Source organism: Jatropha curcas, chromosome 8 (assembly GCF_041381405.1).
Source record: "Jatropha curcas cultivar XTBG-Jc1 chromosome 8, XTBG_Jcur_1.0, whole genome shotgun sequence".
Taxonomy (NCBI): domain Eukaryota; kingdom Viridiplantae; phylum Streptophyta; class Magnoliopsida; order Malpighiales; family Euphorbiaceae; genus Jatropha; species Jatropha curcas.
In genome coordinates this window covers 25,204,823-25,224,828 of record NC_143158.1, presented here as the reverse complement: position 1 = coordinate 25,224,828, position 20,006 = coordinate 25,204,823, and the positions used below count along the sequence as shown (strand labels likewise).

The following is a 20,006-nucleotide window of genomic DNA, read 5'->3' as shown; positions in this document are numbered from 1 at the left end:
TTAAACTCTTCTTTCCCTCCCATTCTTCTTTTCCCTTCAACCTTCTCCGTTTCAAGAATCAATCTTCAAGAAAGGTCACTTCACTGCAAATCAATGGCGTCTTCTTCTTGTTCCGGTTGGTGACGTGCACCAATTTACTTTACTGTCTCAGTAATCTTAGCTTTCACAGCCATCTCCTCTTCTCTGCATTCTTCAGGCAGCGGAACAACACCAATGCCAAACAGACCAATAAACCGCCAACTAATTCTCAACGCATCAATGGCTTTAAGAAATTCAGGTTTCAATTTAATGGCTACTCTTCTCTTAATTTCTCCTGAAGTCTTTCTTTCATCTCCAAATTCAACAATTTTCCCCATTAAAGACTCTGCTCTTGTAAACGCTTCTTTCCCTCCATGGTTCTTGAAACATCTCCTTCGATACCATACCTCTCCTTTATTATTTTTAATGGATAATCTTTTAAAGAAACCTAAAGGTAGCTGTTTCCCTACGCTTATTCATAGAAAGAATGTTGCTGTAACAATGGTTGAGGCAAAAGAGAGATTATTAGAGATTAGTCATGCGTTGGTTTCTCATCCTGATTTGTTTCTCGAAGGAAATTTGGCAATTCATGGCGTTCTTGGACCTTTTTCTTTCCTGGGAAGTGGTTTTAAAGATTTTGATAAGATTTGAGATTTTTCTATTCAAGCTCCGATTTGTGATTCAAATTTTAGTTTAGTTTCGGATATTGATGAGACTAAGAATTTGACCGAATGGACTAAAATTGTTTGTTTGTTAAGCTCTAATGGATTTGTGTCTTTCGCAATTGGATTGAACTCTGTTCTTGATGGGATTCTTGAAGATTTTAGAGATTTGTATTCTGTTACAATTTTCACTCAAGAATTTGAATTTCTGGCTTCTCCTTCACCAGTTCTTGATAGGGTCGTCAGGCTGCATATTCTGCCTCAAAGAGTTACAAATTCAGAATTTGCTTTTTTGCCAGATAAGAAATTACTTGGTACACTCCTTTCTAGTCAAGAACTGCAGATAATAGCTGGTCTAAATGGCTCGCAAGGAATATTCATTAATGGAGTGGAGATTGTGGCGCCAGAAATCATTGCATCAAAGCAGTTCATAATTCATGAATTTCTCAGGCTTTTCAGGTGGCTGAGCTTCCTGATACATCAAGATAATAGTACCTAAAGACAAAAGCTTAGCTTCACTTTTGTTGTGTCGGATATGAATGGTATTTTTCCTGCAGAAGATAGGAAGAGTTTGATTGTTGTTACACTTCCAAGCTGTAAAATACTAAGCTGAGTCTCATCAGTATATCGGATACTTCATTTGAGAAGCAGTTAATTCACAGAAAGAAGTATGTTATTTAGCTTTTGATTGTAATACATTTTTCTAAAAAGTGAAACGTTTGCACTATTTCCAAAACATTGTTGACAGACCTGATGAAAAATAACTACTGCTAGAGGAAAACTCAGATCCTTAACTGGACAATAAAGATGAAGAAGAAAGAAAAAGTATTTAAATAACATATCAATTATCCAGTTTATGCAGGAAAGTAGAGCTGCCTAAGGTCTAATAGGAGGACTTGCTGATGCTGCTGAAACTGCTCCTGTAATTGGTCATCCCTCCAGAATCATAACATACTTCCTATGATACAATGGGTAATTGGCTTTCCCCTAAAGATGTCAGATAAAAATTGCAGTAAAAATTAGAGGCAGAAACATGACCCGAAACGAATATTTTTGCATGCAAAATGACGTTATAAGAAAAAAAAAAAAGGTCATTCGCAGTGATGGAACAAAAAGGGAAAGCCTCGATATAAAACGAATTAGAAGAGAATTATTAACACCATGAGAATCAGATTCCCAGATTAATATTCTACTTAAACACTAACGTTGGATCTTCAAGAGTAAATACATCTAATAATGATAGTCAAAGACAAAAATTTTGTTACTGTATGAAAATATTAGAATATTTTGGGTAAGTTCAATGGAGAAACTTGTCCCCAAAGAATAACCTGAGGTTTCATTTTTTTCTTAACCATCATTAGTTGCAGAATGCCCTCTAAATTTGAACACAGGATGACAAATGTTGCCAAGTGAAAGGAACTGCTCAAGCGAATGACAGAGGTTTGTGACATGCTCCCCAATAGGAATTGAATGTTACTAGGCATCCACTGACAAAAGGCATCACTGTGGGCTGCTCCTCAACAACATACTCCAAATGCTGGAGCAGGAAAACAATGAGCATCATTCTGCACATTTCTTCCCTCGTATATAAGGAAATGTTCTATTGCCTCTAGAATGGTACACTCAAATTTGTGCTTTGGAAATCCATTAAAATGTCGCCTTTACATATCCATGAAACTGAAAGAAAAAATTCATGGGCTCATTTAGATTTTCTTATATGTAAAATCAAGACATATTGATTTACCAAGTGAAATAAAATTAGCAGAAGATGCTCATCAAATGTTGCACATGATGACAGGTAAGCACCTAGTAGTGGATATAGAAACCTTAAAAAATTCAGACAATTATCCCAGGATTATTTGTATTCACGACACACGTCTAACAGCTACCAATACTCGATTGCCAAATCATATTTCCACTCATAGAACACGAATCACATGAATTGTAAGATACAGTAACACTGTTCTCACTAGACGAAGGAAAGAACCAAGACCACAATGTGAATTCCGGATTATGGGCAAACAAATATGGAAATTAAATAATAAATAAATAAACAACTAAAAATCAATAGCTGAGGGAACAGATGATATACAGGTTTATTTCTTCACTACTATATTCTTAGATGATCACAATCTCATCTATGCAGATTGTTAAAAATGAGTTATTATGCTGTATCATCAACAGAAGAGACTGCTAATCATCAGCTATAGAAGCAAATGCATCAATTCAAACCCACACAAAAGACAATAATAAACAAGAAATTCAAGACCAATGCTCTCATCAAATAAAGTAACCAAGAACAGAATGTCAATTCTTATTTAGGAAGGAATAAAGATGAGAAAAACATCCCTAGCTCAGTAGCTAAAGAAATAAATAATATACAAATATACATAGGCCGTGTTGTTAATTCAAGACCAACGCCAAGCTTCTCAGAAAATCAGAACCTTATTTGGGATTTTCAGAGCTTCAACATTTTTATTGCTGAACCACCAAACTTTTACTTTTACCCCCATAACTTTTTTAGCTTCGCAAATCCATCTATGCAGATATTCAAAATAAGTTTTGGCGAATCATACCATCAGAAATCACTAGGAGTTTATTTGACATTTAGATTGAAATTATATAGGTGTTGGAAAGAAACAGTTTGAGAGTATATGTACACTTCATCTTAAGGACAAGCTTCAATGATTTCTAGTCAATATTTTCTAAGTATTGCTTTTCTCGACAGTAATTAAACAGTATGAATATCAATACTAGAAGCCACAAAGAAAAGAAAAAAGAAAAAAGAAAAACAAGAAACTCAATATCATTAAAAAACAGATCAATAGTATTTACCAAGAAAGAAAAAGGATTCATGAAGGAGAAGGATTCATGAAGGAGAAGAAAGACCAACTCTCATGATAATTCTAGTCATCTTTACACCAATTAAAGTAACATTCTCAGCTCCAACAAATTTGGAATTCCTAAATAATCGAAAAATCTCATTCACCTCATCCTCTCCACACTCCTCCACCACCACCACACAAACACCACCTTTCCTCACCGTCCTCTCCATTTCCCCAACAAATCTTAATGGAAACAATGCCTCCGTTAAATGTGCACTAAAACCCAAATCAAACACTCCATCAAAAAATGGCAAATTATTTGGGTCAGCCTTCTGGACTAGCGGCAAGGAATCAACCAACTCAACACCTGTAACATCAGTAATACCCATATTACTCAAAGCCATGACTTCATGGCCAGCCCCCGCGGAGACACAGAGAACCCTAGAATGGTTATGTAAGAGATTGAGGTGCTGGAGCTGTGAAAAGAAGGAGGTGAAGGAAGAGAGTTGAGATAGCCAGGATTTAGAGGACCAAAGGCGGTGGTTTTTCTTGGCGAGAGGGAGATGGGGGCGGCGGAGCGAGGGGTCGCAGGTGGAAGAAGGGAATTTGAGGTGAGGTTTGCTGATTGGACTGTTCGGTGGAATGCAAGTTTGAGGAGTTTGGAGATAAAGGAAAAGAATAATGAATGTGGCTAGGGCTACACAGGCTATAGATATTTTATTTAGGAAATTTTGTATGTGCCTTTCCATTGATTTGGTCATTGGAGAGGAATTCAGAAGAAGGTCAACAACCTCTGATCCATTTCCTTTGGAGAAGATGGATCCAGATCACCTATGAATGCTCTTTCCAATTCTCCGTTCACGTTTTTTTTTATTATTTTTTTATTATTTTTATTTTTATTGTATTGTTACGGTGTCGTTTAGGGACCCATATACGATGTCGTTCCATGGTATAATCTTAGTGAAAATTATTGCTTAATAAAACGAAATCTTTTTAAGTTTCTCGGGATTAATTAGGTTTTTATACTCTGTTTTTTCCTTTTCAAACTAGGCTTTCACTTTTTGTTAGGGTATAAATTTATAATCTCACTTTATTTAAAGACAACAAATTTGATTAAATTTACTTTATATAATTAAAATTAATTATATAAATTTTCAACAAATTCCGCAAAATTTTAAATTCTTTTGGCTAAAGGGGAAAAACAGCAGAGGAGGGAAAAATTTTGGATCTAAGCATATAGGCATGCAACAAGAGGATCTCTGGTTCAATTGACTCATGTACCTCATAGCTGAAGATAATTTGATACACAACATTTATTTTTTTAATTTATAAAAATAATCAATACTAATAAAATTATATTTTTTTTTTTTTCATTTTTATGATTATTTTATTTACAACTATTTGAAAATAATAAATTTCTATTAAATATTATTTTAAAACATCTATATATATATATTTATTTATATGTGAAAGCTCAAATAAAGAGACAATTCAAAACTCTTTTTTTTTTTTTGAGTATTTTATTTTTTTTATTTAGAAATTTTTGAAGTTCTTTTCATTTTTTTATATTGTGATTGGAGAATTTAAATATTTTAATTAATATTTACTACACATTATTTATATTGATTTATTTAAAATTATTGAGTGTTATTTTATTTATACACCATCGCTCTAAAATGTATTTGAGTTGTTTAAATTATACGTATACTCTGCGTAAAATCACTCTCACACACTCTCTCTTTTGCACGAGAATTTTTGTTCCGGACCCAAAATCATTATTCAGGTAATTTTTCTTTTATTTGTCTTTAATTCTTTTTTTAATTTTTTAATTCTTATCAACCAATTTTACTGTTCTTAATTTGCTTATTTTGTTGGTATAATATTTTTTTTTCTTTATAACCAAAATGTGTAATTTCTATCCAGCCGTATAATGTAAAAGTTTTTCTTCCTCCAATTAAAAGAAGAAAATAAATAGAAAAAGATTAGATTAAATATTCAAAAAGAATGAATACAGTAAGTTTGTATATGGTGACTTCATAATGGATTGACTTCTATTGCTCTAATTTAAAATTTTAAGTCAATATTTAATTTTTTTTGTCATTTTAAATTTAATAGTCGATTAAATAATTATTTTTATCAAACACATTAATTTTAAACTGCAATATAAAAAGTTAACGACTAATATTTAAGAGTCAATAGTTATTAAAACAACTAACGGCTAGTACTGTAAGGTAGACCCCATTTGATGAAACGTTAGTAAAATAATTTTTAGTTGCGTTTGCGTAGAAATTATTTAAAATATATGTTGAAATAGTTGCATATTACTATGGTTGAATGTAATTTGTTTACCAATGTTAATGATGTGAAGAATGAAAGTAATTTTATTTTTATTAATATTTTGGATGAAACTTATATTTATTGTAATATCCAAGCATGTGATAATATATGATTTGACAATAAAAGTATGAAATCATTTGATTTTATTCATAGAAATTTCTCATATTGCAAATCTCTCTATATATTGGTGTAAATCAGTAATATGCTTTTCATTTAAAAAAGATTGAATTAACATAAAGGTAAATGCTATTACCTAAAACATTGTAATAAGTTCTAAATTTTAAATTAAAAATCTTTGAATTTTAATATGATAATGAACCAATAATTATTTAAAAAATATAAATATTCGGAGCGTATTTCCGAGCGATCTTTTTATTTTTTATCTAATTTTTCTTTTGCAATATTTTTTTTTTCGTAGAAAATTTTGAGTTTATACTTTTATTTTCCCTTATTTTTATGTTTTCATTTACCTACTTAATTATTTTTTTTATTTAATATTTAATGTAAAACAATGATAATTGATAATTTTTAAAAGGTTCAATAAATAAATTGACCCAAGTACTTTTCAAGAAAAATCTTATGGCGCTCTCAATTTTCACTTTGATCTAATGATTACTTAAATTTATAAATTGCACCTATTAAACCCTTTAATTGACTTATTAAACACCTCAACTTATAAAATTAGATCAATTATTCACTTATTGAATTGTTAAAAAATTTAAAAATTATTATTTTAAAAGCTATACTAACCACATATCAAATCAATATTTTGCATATAAAGTCAAAAACTTTAAAAAATTATTATTTCTAGTGTAATAAGGTGTGGGATTATTGCAAAAGGAGAAATTCGGAGTGCCAAAAGGTCAATTTTAACGTTGAGGGTACCAAGGAATTTTTTTTATTAATCTGCAGGGTTAAATTATGTATGCATCCATTTTTAAAATTAGATTTTATTTAAAATATAATTTTTAAAAAAAAAAAATTGTATGCCTGTATCAACCTCTATATATAGAACATATAATTTAACAAATGGAGAATTTGTATTCAAGCTTTTTTAATATTTATATTAAAAACAAAAACTTTTTGAAAAATAATAACATAATAATCTTATTTAAAAAAATATATATAACACCGTTTGATTAATATTTTTTAAATAATAAATTAAAATAAAAAATAATATATCTATGTAAAAAATTTTAAAAAATATGCACATTATACAGCACTATATAAAAAAATTTAACCACAACAATTATTAAAATCATCCACCATACATCTAGATCAAATGAAACTACTAAACTAAACGGGATCTAGAGATAAAGAAAATTCTCTCCCCTTGATAGTTTGTTTCTCGGCCAATGAGAGAAACAAATATACATGGCTCTGAAATTTTCCTTACCAGGAAAGCATTTCCCACCACTTTATTCAAATGTCTCAAACCCAATTTTTCTTTGGCTCTTCATTTAAACAACAATGGCCATTTCTATGGTGGCTTCGATCCTGACACATTTTACGCATCTCTCATTGATAATTCGGTCGACAAAGGCCACCTATATCAAATTCATGCCCAGTTGCTAGTCTCTCAATTGCAGTATAACGGCTTTCTAATTGCTGAACTCGTTAATTGTAGTTCTAATTTAGATGAAATTAGTTATGCACGCAACGTGTTTGATTTTTTTCCTGACCCAGATGTGTTTTTGTGGAATGCGATTATTAGATGTTATTCGAGGCACAATCTATTTGATGATGCTATTGTCATGTATCAAAGAATGCTAATGGCATGTGTTAGTCCTGATGGTTTCGCTTTCCCTCTTGTTCTCAAAGCTTGCAGTGCCCTGTTTGCATTTGATATAGGCCGGCAGATACATGGGTAGGTTTTTAGGCATGGGTTTGAAACTGATGTGTTCGTGCAGAATGGGCTTGTGGCATTTTATGCAAAATGTGGTCCTATTGCACTGGCTAATGTCGTTTTTGATAGGTTAACCGATAGAACAGTTGTTTCTTGGACTTCCATCATTTCTGGGCATGTTCAGAATGGGCAGCCGATTGAAGCATTGAAAATTTTCAGTCAAATGAGGAAAATGAATGTGAAACCTGATTGGATTGCTCTCGTCAGTGTTCTTAAGGCATATGCTGATGTAGAAGACCTGAAACATGGCAGATCACTTCATGCTTGTGTTATTAAAATCGGCCTTGAATTTGAGACCGATTTGCGTATTTCACTTACTGCCATGTATGCAAAATGTGGCAAGTTAGGATTGCTAGGTTGTTTTTTGATCAGGTGAAAATCCCAAATTTGATCTTGTGGAATGCAATGATTTATGGTTATGTAAAGAATGGGCATGCTGATGAAGCTCTGGAGCTCTTTCATCAAATGATAACTAAAAACTTGAGGCCAGATTCTATTACTGTCACATCTGGCATCATGGCATGTACAGAAATAGGTTCTCTTGAATTAGCAAGATGGATGAGTGATTACATTAGTATGACTGAATTTAGAAATGATGCTTTTGTTAACTCTGCCTTAATTCATATGTTTGCAAAATGCGGTAGTGTTGATTCGGCACAAATTGTTTTCAATAGAGCATTGGATAAAGATGTGGTTTTGTGGAGCGCAATGATTATGGGGTTTGGATTGCATGGTCATGGCCAAGAATCCATAAATCTTTTTGATGCAATGAGGCGAGATGGGGTGCAGCCAAATGATGTTACCTTCATTGGGCTCCTTACAGCATGCAAAAATTCAAGTATTGTAGAAGAAGGATGAGAGCTTTTTGACCGAATGAAAGAGTATGGAATTGAACCACGTCACCAGCATTATGCCTGTGTGGTTGATCTTCTTGGCCGCAAAGGGGATCTAGAACGAGCTTATAAGTTTATCAGGAACATGCCAATTGAACCAGGTGTAAGTGTATGGGGAGCTCTTCTGAGTGCATGCAAGATCCATCGGCATTTCACCCTTGGAGAGTATGCTGCTGAGCAGCTATTCTCGTTAGATCCATATGATACTGGGCATTATGTTCAGCTGTCAAATCTTTATGCTTCAGCTCGACTGTGGGATTGTGTTGCAGAAGTACGGGGCTTAACGAGGGAGAAAGGATTGAATAAGGACATGGGCCAAAGTGTGATTGAGATAAATGGAAAGCTTCAGGCATTTCGATTTGGAGACAAATCATATCCAAGATCCAGTGAGATTGTTGACGAGCTTGTGAATCTAGAGAGAAGTTTAAAGGAAGCAGGATTTTTCCCACATACAGAATCTGACTTGCATGATTTGAATGATGAAGAAATTGAGGAGACGCTTTGTAATCACAGTGAGAGGCTTGCAATTGCTTATGGCCTTATCAGCACTCCTCCAGGAACTACACTTAAGATAACAAAGAACCTTTGGGCATGTGTGAATTTTCATGCAGTAACCAAGCTTATTTCAAAGCTTGTAAACAGGGAGATAATTGTGAGGGATGCAAATCGTTTTCACCATTTTAAGGATGGAGTTTTTTCATGTGGAGATTATTGGTAAGGTAAATTCCCAACTCCTTTTATTCAAAATTTTCGATCGGTGTCGGTTTGCTTTGATCACAATGGCTTACAAATGTTGCATAAGCATCGTTCAAAGGCTTTGGCTTTGAAGCAAGGTAGAATTTCTTGGAAAACTGGTTTTAGAGGGAAAATTTGGTATGATAGGCAGATTTGGAAATAAATTTTTTTGACAAGTTATTCCTAAAATAGTTTATAATGGAAAGAAGAAAATTTAATCCTTTTTCTTGTTATGAAATTAGTTATTGTATGTCAAATCATCAGCTATTGCCTATATTTATAAACTATTTTTATAAAAAGGCCAAATGCATATTTTCACCCATGCACTTTTTTAAATAAAAAAAAATAATTTTGTGGCACTCTAAATTTTATAGGAGACTTATTAGTCAGGAAATTTAGTAAGAGGGGTCCAACTAAAATATATATTTCACAAAAATCACATATATAAAATAAATGCAAGCAACAAAAATTCCTTGCAATTAAAAAATAATTGATTACAATTAAATTACAATAATTATCTGAGTTTTCATTGATTGAAATCTATTTATAATAACTTCATTGTCAATACTTGCAAATACATCTCTTTTGATCCCCTTTTTATCACAAAGTGAACTTTTAATGATTTTCATCGCAGAAAAAATTCTTTCCACTGTGGGTGTAGCAATTGGTAAAATTACCGACAATTTGACTAACAAATACACCAAAGGAAAAACAATATGATTTCTTGTGGCAAATATTTTCTTTGCAAGGCCTCCAATTCCATTCGGCTCCAATTCCACTAACTTCAGAAAAATTCTTATCCATATGCATATCGAAGATAAGGTTTTCAAGTTGAGATTTAAGTTCAATTAAAATAACATGAGTAAATTCAAATTGATAAAACTTTGCAAGTTCAATTAATTTGCCTGTATCAAATGCTAAAAATGAGTTTTTAGGATCAAGACACACCATACATAAAAGCAAATTTGTATTAACTTCATCGGATCAATTATTAAGTTCTTGTAAATGCATATCATTCACGGGCTAATATAGCTCAACACAATAAACGATGAATATTTGTCATTTCTTCACTTCTACATCTTGATCTCCTTGTACCTACATAAACATCCTCCATATTTATTACACTTATATATCATATTTATCATAAAACTCCAACACTTCAAGTAATAAAGATTCCCCAACCATCTTCTCTAATTACTTGTAAATGATATTTTGACACTTTAACTAAACTTATAACATTCACTGTATCTTGATTTTTAATAATGACTTACTTAGATAGTGCTAGTTGAACATGTTGATTAACCGATGATGATGGAGATTTTGCGATAGTAGTTTTTTTTTTTTTAAGTACCGTTCCATAACTATACAAATAAAAATATTATTGTTAGATATAATTAAAAATATAAAGTTCTATATTGCAAAACTAATTAATTTATTAAGCACCTCTAATTAGATATGTAACTGATTTGTTGGTTTGTTTAAAAAATACATAAATTCTAAAGCTTTAAAAAATAAAAATTAATATTTGTAGGTTTTAGTTAGTAATAAGAGTAAATATTGTTAAAAAAAACTTTATAATATTTTATGAGTTTAATTTATAAATATTGATTGGAAAATTGTATCAATAAAAGAATTGTATTGATTTTATTTTCTATACACTACTGTATCATCATGTGAATATATATTCAAGTTGACACCAAGATAATTTTTTGGATAATTTTTTAGGGATAACGTTAATTTTGGTCCCTGAACTTGTTATTTTTTCTATGTTGGTGTATGAATGAAAATTGTGATAATTGATTGTCTAAATTTGCATTTTTTTTTTCAATTTGGTATTTTATGATGACATGGACAATCGGAAAGTCTAATGGAACTAAGTGGGATCCACAAATGCATATGTGTCCGCTTACGTAGACTGATATTTTTCCACGTATGCTGACAGCATGACAAAATTAATGAAAAGACCTATTTACTCCAATTTATCAGATCTTTCATATGTGATTTAGGTTAGAGTTTTGGGGAAAGGTGTTTGGGGCGGTGATAAATTGGGGTAAATAAGTCTGTTCATTAATTTTGTCACGCTGTTAGCATACATAGAAATATATCAATTTATATAAGCGAACCCATATGCATTTATGGGTCCCACTGAGTCCCATTAGACTTTCCAGTTGTCTATATTATCAGGGGACACCAAATTGAAAATAAAAATGAGAGTTCGGACACTCAAATATCATAATTTTCCGTTCAGACATCAAAATAGAAAAAAATGACAAATTTAAACACCAAAGTTAATATTATCCCATTTTTTGTTAGCAAAGATAATAATTTTATTAATTTTATATATATATATAACGCACTTAAAATTAATAATTTCAAAGCCACAATTTCATACCTCCAATAAATAAATTAATAAGAAAAAAGAAGAGAGAGAGAATTTTGCAATCGCAACAAGTATAACAATAAAAATATAAAAGAAAGAAAGCTTAAAAAATAGAAACTTACATTGGAAATTTGGCTTCTTGTGTTTAACAAAAGTGAAACGGTGCTGTGGGGCTAAGATTTGATAGTAGGATTGCATTTTTCTTTTGTTTGTTTATGTAGTTCTTATTTATATTGACATTTGATATTATTGTATACTTTAAAATAATTATCCTTCAATTAAATATCAGAAAAAAATATTTCTGACAGGTCAATAAATATATTACAAGACATTATATGGAGGAAATTATAAAAGTTTAAAATGTTTGGTCATGAATGAGTAAAAAACTAATTTTATTGGTTTGATGTATGAATAGGCCAATATACCGGGTGTAGGTAAGTCCTTCTCAGTGATGAAATCGTTGTGTGAAAGAGAAATGATTAAAAATGAATGGGATTATTTAAAATATTGATATGTGTAAGTTCTAAATTTAAAAAATAAATAAATAAATAATGAAGTGAATCGAGCAAAAAGCAATAATTATTAAATATTTTTAAATTGCAATGGCAATAATTCTTCTATATCTTCATTCAATGATTTTACTAATAAAAGCCATCCTATGTATTGAAGGAAACTTTTATTTCGTTATAATTTAAATTATTTCATGATTAATTTGTAAAGGGAGTAAAACTGCATAGCCTAATGTGTTGAAAATTTTATTTAAAATTAGGGAAAATTATTATTTCATGCCTGAGGTTTTACATAATTATTTAAATAGTCCTCGACATTTATACATATATTTATAACGTCCCTGAAGTTTGTTACCGTCATATTAATTGGTCCTTTCGTAAAAAAAATACACTTTTTCCGTTAATTTTGAGAAGAAAAGACGAAATTATCCTTTGAAAAAATAATTATTTCGTCCCTGAGGTTTGCCATAATTATTAAGCAGTCTCCTACATTTATATAAATATTTATAACGTCCCTGAGATTTACTTCTGTCATATTAATTAGTTCTTCCATAAAAAAAATACTATTTCCATTAATTTTGAACGGAAAAGACGAAATTATCCTTTATAAGTTTTCATTGACGTTATTATTAATCCCTTTTCTCTAAAATACCTGAAACACACATTTTCACCATCTTCCTCAACCCAACACGATCTTCATTGCCACCACCGTGTCAATGAAAACTATCATCTCCATAACCAGATCACCACCAAAACTAAAACCCAACATCCAAACTCAATCAAGCCATCATCACCCTTCATCCATTTATCTCTCTCTCCTTGATTAGAGAATTTAGGTTAGTTTGGTCATTCTATTAAAAATTAAAAGCAAAAAGTTTTTTGGACGGAAGAACCAAGTAATATGACGGAAGTAACCTCATGAACGTTATAAATATTTGTATAAATAGCGGGGACTACTTAAATAATTATGGCAAACCTCAGCGATGAAATAATTATTTTCCCTTTTAGTTTTTTGGTGATCTGGTTATGGAGATGATACTTGATAGAGACACGGTGGTGGCAATAAAGACCGCGTTGGGTTGAAAAAGATGGTAAAAATTTGAGTTTCAGGTATTTTAAAAGAAAGGGATTGACAATAATGTCAATGAAAACTTATAAAGGATAATTTCGTCTTTTCCGCTCAAAATTAAAGGAAAAAGTGTATTTTTTTAAAGGAAGGACCAATTAATATGACAGAAGTAAACTTCAGGGACATTATAAATATTTGTATAAATGTAAGGGACTACTTAATAATTATGGCAAACCTCAGGGACAAAATAATTATTTTTCCAAAAGATAATTTCGTCTTTTCTTTTCAAAATTAACGAAAAAAGTGTATTTTTTTGACGGAAGGACTAATTAATATGACGGTGGCAAACCTCAGGGACGTTATAAATATATGTATAAATATCGAGGACTACTTAAATAATTATGTAAAACCTCAGGGATGAAATAATAATTTTCCCTTAAAATTATTATTTTAAATAAAGAGAGGCCCAAATGCAAGTGGGCTGCCTATTGTATATGAGATCTTTGGGCCAAATTGAACCGCTAAATTGGGTCTCTGTGATAGTAATAGCAATATTTAGCGGGCCTAAATTCCCTCTTAAAAGAAATGCTATTATTTGGCAATCATTTCGCGGCCCACGTTTTCCTTTTCTTTCTTTCTTTCTTTCCTTTTTTTTTTTTTTTTTTTTTTTTTTTAAATTATTTTAGGAAGTAACTGACAGAATTGGCCGCCCACGTTTTAAAACATTTCTTTTTTGTCCACCACTAAATAAAAAAAAAAAAAAAAAAAAATCTCCTGCTAAAAATTAAAAAGCTTCTATATAAATCCATCACTAGCTTCAGTTTTCTTCACACTTAGTAGAAAGGAAGAGAGGAAGATACCAATAGAGCAAAGACAATGGCTGATATATGTCCACCTGGTAATTTATTAGTTTACTGAGTTTATTTGTTTTTAACTTTGGTTTTGTGTATGTCGTGAAAAAGTGAAAATTTGCAGGTAAGAGTTCATGGCCGGAGCTGCTTGGGGCGAATGGAAAAGCTGCTGCTGCTCTCATAGAGAAAGAGAACAGTAACGTGAACGCAATTGTATTGAAGGACGGGTCTCCAGTGCCACTTGACTTTAGGTGCGACAGAGTCTGGGTTGTTATCAACGAATGTGGTGTGGTGGTTCGAGTTCCTACGATTGGTTAATGCTATGAAGTTTTACTCTATCTCCAAATAAATTACGGAATGATTTAAATTAAAATCAAAAAAAAGTTTCCTTCAATATCTATGAAGGATTGTATTAGTAATTTCACTGAATGAATAAATAGATGAATAATTGCTATTGCAATTTAAAAATATTTAAATAATAATTGATCTATTCAACCCACATCATTATTTATTACTTTTGTTTTTGAAATCAAGAATTTACCTGTATCAATTTTAAATAATTTCGTTCATTTTTAATAATTTCTCTCCCATGTAATGATTTCATCATTTTAAAGGGAAAATAATTATGAATGTGTAACTGAGCTTTCAATTTATATTTAATAATATGATGAAATTCATTTGAATAATTTTATTAAACTTTATCATCATTCATTTATTACTTCAAATTTTCATTGGTTTTACGCTACGAAAATAATTGGCTTAACTAATAAAAATACTTCAAACTTTGTGTGTTGATCATACTAAAATGACCTTTGTCCCCCTAGCACTCTAATTTTAAAACTTAAATATATTGTCACTGTAATTTCAAATTCATCTAATGTTTACAATATAATAATATAAAAATGAGACCCATCAAACCAGTTTGAATTAACTTAATCTAATCTCCTAAAATTTATGAAACGCACCGTTTTGATCCTGAAAAACAAAATCCCTGATTTTGCTTGCACCTCCATCGAGCTACTTTCCTATCTTTTTCCCTTAACAAGTTTCCTCTTCCCCGTTCTCCTTCTCTCTTTGATATCGTGGTCTCTCCTAAACTCACTGCAGCATGGCAACAAATGAGCTTATGAGCTTTGAGTTGATAGCAGTAGGCCAGCAGTAACTCTTCTTCGAAAATAATTGGCTTTTTCCTTTCTCTATTTGAGCTTTTATGTTGTCGTCTCTCTCAACTCAGAAGTGTGTTTTTAGCTATTTGGGTCTTTTTTTTCTCTCTCTCTTTTTCTCTATATCCATGACTTATTGCCACTAGTTGTTTTTTTCCGTAGTTAAGTAACATTGCTTCCTCTGCATGTCGATGTTTCTTGTTTGATAATGTTTTTAGTTTTCTTTCTTATTTTCTTTAATATATAATTATCTGATTATTCATGGTATTAAGAGTTAAAAAGTGGTTTTTGTCAATAGATCACCTTTGTTTGGTATGAGATCCTCCGAGTCGTGCTAATGGAGAGTACTGTATATGGATATAATGATGCAAAGGAAATGAATGATTTTGTTTTTAAAGATTAAAACGGTGTGTTTTATAAATTTTAAGAGCTTGGTTAAAGTTATTTTAGGAACTTGAATTAAGTTAACTCAAATTAGTTTAGTGGGCCCGTTTTTATATTATTATATTATAAATCCTAGCAATTTTGAATTTATGGTGATAATATATCTAAATTTTAAAGTTGTGGTGCCCGAGGACAAATGTCATTTTATAGTGATACTGCAACAACACACAAAGTTCAGGGTACTTTTATAGGTTAAGCCAAAATATTTAATAACTTAAATTACACTACTGTTAATGTTTTTAAAAGATATTGATAATTTTAGTGCCTGAATTTTTTAATTTTTTTAATTTGAATGTCTACCTGAAAAACATTTTCAATTAGGTAACTAAACATTTGCGGCGGCACTGTCACCTATGACAGCTTATTTTCTTCTATTTCCGGCAAAATAAAACCCTTCCAACAAGAGGTTTGATCATGTAAGGATGTAAAAACAAATGAATTTATCCTTCTCTCTTCATGAGTCATCCGTCTTTACTATTATGAGTTTAGATTTTTCAATACTTTTTTTTTTTTTTGTCTAAAGTTGATAGGATATGTTATTGTTACTTAATTTCTCAGATGTACTGGTCGTCTTCTGCATTGATGGTTTACAAAGACAAATGCAATTTTGTCATAAAATGATTTTGAGGGTGAACAATGGAATTCCCATTTAAGGGCATTTTTGAGATTTCATAGTTCATTCTATTAGGATTTACACATCATTAAAAGTGGGACCTACAATCTGCCAAGTAAGCAATTCGGTGAGGAAAATTGGTCAAAAGCACCTGATTGCATGTTTTAAAATGTGAAAGTACCTAATTAAAAATATTTTTTAGTCAGACACTCAAATAGAAAAAATTAAAGAGTTCAGACATCAAAATTATCGATATCACCATTTTTAATACATGGTATTGTCCACAATGTACTTTTAATATTATCATAGGTTGCCTAAATATAACCCTTATCAAATAAATATACTTTAGAGGATAACTAGTGATGATGTTTTTTTATTTTTTTTATTTTTTTTTATTTTTATATAAGTTATATAAAAGTTGACATAAAATTTGGATTTCATTAATTTAATATAAATCTTTAGCTACATGTTTAAGTGGGTTCATCTAACTAGCATGTGTCGATATTATTTTTTGGTAAATTATTGCTTAATTTCTCGATTATAGCGAAATATATTACTACCCATGTTCTTAAATACTTGTTACGTTAGAATTTTACATTCTTTAAGAAAACTATTAAATTTCTATAAATTACAATAAATTATTGAGTAAATTGATTATATTACTCTTAATTTAATATATCTAAACATCAAACTTTAAGGAACTGAAGCAATAATTGTTGATCATATGTAAAGGATAAACATGAAAAAAAAAAAAATCTGTTACTCCTTGAAATGATACTTTCTCAAATGTGACAGATATTCCGTGCTTTATAATTATCAAAAACGACAAGTATTTTGCAACCACAAACCTAGTAGTTTTTCTCTTATCAATGTCTGATTTTTGTACTTCATAATTATCTTTTCTTCATTTAGAAAAACAAATCATCTAAACTGCATCATAGTAGTTATTATGTAAGAAAATTAATCACAGTGTTACTTTATGGCAATAGAAGAAAATGGTATATTCTTCTCAAAAAATAAAAAGAAAAGAAAAGAAAATGGTATATATGTGTTTTATAAATTTTAAGAGCTTGGTTAAAGTTATTTTAGGAACTTGGATTAAGTTAACTCAAATTAGTTTAGTGGGTCCTGTTTTTATATTATTATATTATAAATTCTAGATGAATCTTGAATTTAAGGTGACAATATGTCTAAATTTTAAAGTTGTGGTGACAAATGTCATTTTAGAGTGATGCTGCAATAACACACAAAGTTCGGGATATTTTTGTAGGTTAAACCAAAATATTTAATAACTTAAATTACACTACTGTTCATGTTTTTAAAAGATATTGATAATTTTAGTGCCTGAATTCTTTAAATTTTTCTATTTGAGCATCTGACTGGAAAACATTTTCAGTTGGGTACCTAAACATTTGCAGCGCCATGTCACCTATGACAGCTCATTTTCTTCTATTTCCGGCAAAATCAAACCCTTCCAACAAGAGGTTTGATCATGTAAGGATGTAAAACAAATGAATTTATCCTTCTCTCTTCATGAGTTTAGATTTTTCAATACTTTTTATTTTTTTTTCTCTAAAGTTGATAGGATATGTTATTGTTACTTAATTTCTCAGATGTACTGGTTGTCTTCGCATTGATGGTTTACAAAGAAAAATGCAATTTTGTCACAAATGATTTTGAGGGTGAACAATGGGAATTCCCATTTAAGGGCATTTTTGAGATTTCATAGTTCATTCTATGTGGATTTAAGCTGTCTTTGTCTTTTATTACACATCATTAAAAGTGGGACCTACAATCTGCGAAGCTAGCAATTCGGTGAGGAAAGTTGGTCAAAAGCACTTGATTGCATGTTTTAAAACGTGTAAATACCTAATTAAAAATATTTTTTAGTCAGGCACTCAAATAAAAAAAATTAAAGAGTTAAGACATCAAAATTATCGATATCCCCATTTTTAATACATGGTATTGTCCACAATGTACTTTTAATATTATCATAGGTTGCCTAAATATAACCCTTATCAAATAAATATACTTTAGAGGATAACTAATGATAATGTTTTTTTTTTTATATAAGTTATATAAAAGTTGACATAAAATTTGGATTTCATTAATTTAATATAAATCTTTAGCTACATGTTTAAGTGGGTTCATCTAACTAGCATGTGTCAATATTATTTTTTGGTAAATTATTGTTTAATTTCTCGATTATAGTGAAATATATTACTACCTATGTTCTTAAATACTTGTTACGTTAGAATTTTACATCCTTTAAGAAAACTATTAAATTTCTATAAATTACAATAAATTATTGAGTAAATTGATTATATTATTCTTAATTTAATATATCTAAACATCAAACTTTAAGGAACTGAAGTAATAATTGTTGATCATATGTAAAGGATAAACATAAAAAAAAAAATTTATTACTCCTTGAAATGGTACTTTCTCAAATGTGACAGATATTCCGTGCTTCATAATTATCAAATACGACAAGTATTTTGAAACCACAAACCTAGTAGTTTTTCTCTTATCAATGTCTGATTTTTTTACTTCATAATTATCTTTTCTTCATTTAGAAAAACAAATCATCTAAACTGCATCATAGTAGTTATTATGTAAGAAAATTAATCACAATGTTACTTTATGGCAATAGAAGAAAATGGTATATTCTTCTCAAAAAATAAAAAGAAAAGAAAAGAAAAGAAAATGGTATATATGTGTTGTAAATAAATATTTTGTAGATAAATCTGTTCTAATTCTAAATGATATTTGGAAAAATGAACTGTAAATATTCTGGGTTGGAGTAAAAATTTATAAAATTCTTTATTCTTTATACTTTTTCCTATTGGTATTTATTTAGTTGTGTTTATAATTTATGAAAACCAATAATAATAAATTATTTAAAGTATAAAAACTTGTTTTATTTTTTAATATGTATATATTAGATTAACATATATTGTTAATAATTAAATAAATGTCTTATAACGCGAAGGATAAACTGTAATAATTGTCTTTTAAAAAACTGTAACTAGTGATGGTGGCAGATAGTGACCGGTGACTGCTAGTAGTGATCGGTGACTAGTGATAATGGTTACCGTTAATTAATAAATTAAAAAAATAAACATTTATAAAGCTATATAAAATTTATCAATGTCTGTAATGTTTTCTTATTTTAAAAATGAGAAGTTATTTTTCTTAAAAATAATTTAATTTTTCTTTAATCAGAAAAAATTTTTCTATTGATTTATTTTTCTAGATACACTAAATAACGAAAATTTATAAAAAAAAATTTTCCTCCAGGTTATTTTACCAGGAAACAGATGGGGACAATTCCATAACAATTAATTGTTTTTAAAGAAAGCCATTCATAAATTTTCACTTAACAAGTTTAATGTGTTGAAAATTTTATTTAAAAATATTATTTTAAATAAAGAGTGGCCCAAATTGTATATGAGATCTTTGGGCCAAATTGAACCGCTAAATTGGGTCTCTGTTTTAGCAATAGCAATATTTAGTGGGCCTAAATTCTCTCTTCAAAGAAATGCTGTTATTCGGCAATCATTTTGCAGCCCACGTTTTCCCTTTTTTTTTTTTTTTGAAA

At 30.0% G+C, this 20,006-nt stretch overlaps 2 protein-coding genes and 3 pseudogenes across 2 annotated transcripts; 3 read left to right on the top strand and 2 right to left on the bottom strand.

The window, feature by feature from the left end:
* LOC105635623 (fasciclin-like arabinogalactan protein 21 pseudogene) lies at positions 1-1,206 on the top strand (annotated as a pseudogene).
* A 604-nt stretch (positions 1,207-1,810) lies between these two features.
* On the bottom strand, positions 1,811-4,359 carry LOC105635573 (uncharacterized). The gene is made up of 2 exons (XM_012218647.3): positions 3,516-4,359; positions 1,811-2,357 (listed from the first exon to the last, which is right to left on the bottom strand). The coding sequence occupies exon 1, from the start codon at positions 4,264-4,266 to the stop codon at positions 3,550-3,552; it is 717 nt and encodes a 238-aa protein (XP_012074037.1). The 5' UTR covers positions 4,267-4,359; the 3' UTR covers positions 1,811-2,357; positions 3,516-3,549.
* A 2,724-nt stretch (positions 4,360-7,083) lies between these two features.
* Positions 7,084-9,596, top strand: LOC105635571 (pentatricopeptide repeat-containing protein At3g12770 pseudogene; annotated as a pseudogene).
* A 280-nt stretch (positions 9,597-9,876) lies between these two features.
* LOC149494407 (uncharacterized) lies at positions 9,877-13,185 on the bottom strand (annotated as a pseudogene).
* An 894-nt stretch (positions 13,186-14,079) lies between these two features.
* LOC149494406 (proteinase inhibitor-like) lies at positions 14,080-14,684 on the top strand. The gene is made up of 2 exons (XM_089724628.1): positions 14,080-14,232; positions 14,310-14,684. Exons 1-2 carry the CDS (start codon positions 14,211-14,213, stop codon positions 14,501-14,503), a joined length of 216 nt encoding a protein of 71 aa, XP_089580754.1. The 5' UTR covers positions 14,080-14,210; the 3' UTR covers positions 14,504-14,684.
* Positions 14,685-20,006: the final 5,322 nt, after the last annotated feature.

What these genes read in the sequence shown, in the direction of transcription:
- LOC105635573 (XM_012218647.3), bottom strand. Translation starts at nt 4,266, where the DNA reads ATGACCAAATCAATGGAAAGGCACATACAAAATTTCCTAAATAAAATA.
- LOC149494406 (XM_089724628.1), top strand. Translation starts at nt 14,211, where the DNA reads ATGGCTGATATATGTCCACCTG. An exon ending in GGCTGATATATGTCCACCTG is followed by an intron (nt 14,233 to 14,309) that starts GTAATTTATTAG and finishes GAAAATTTGCAG; the next exon opens with GTAAGAGTTCATGGCCGGAG.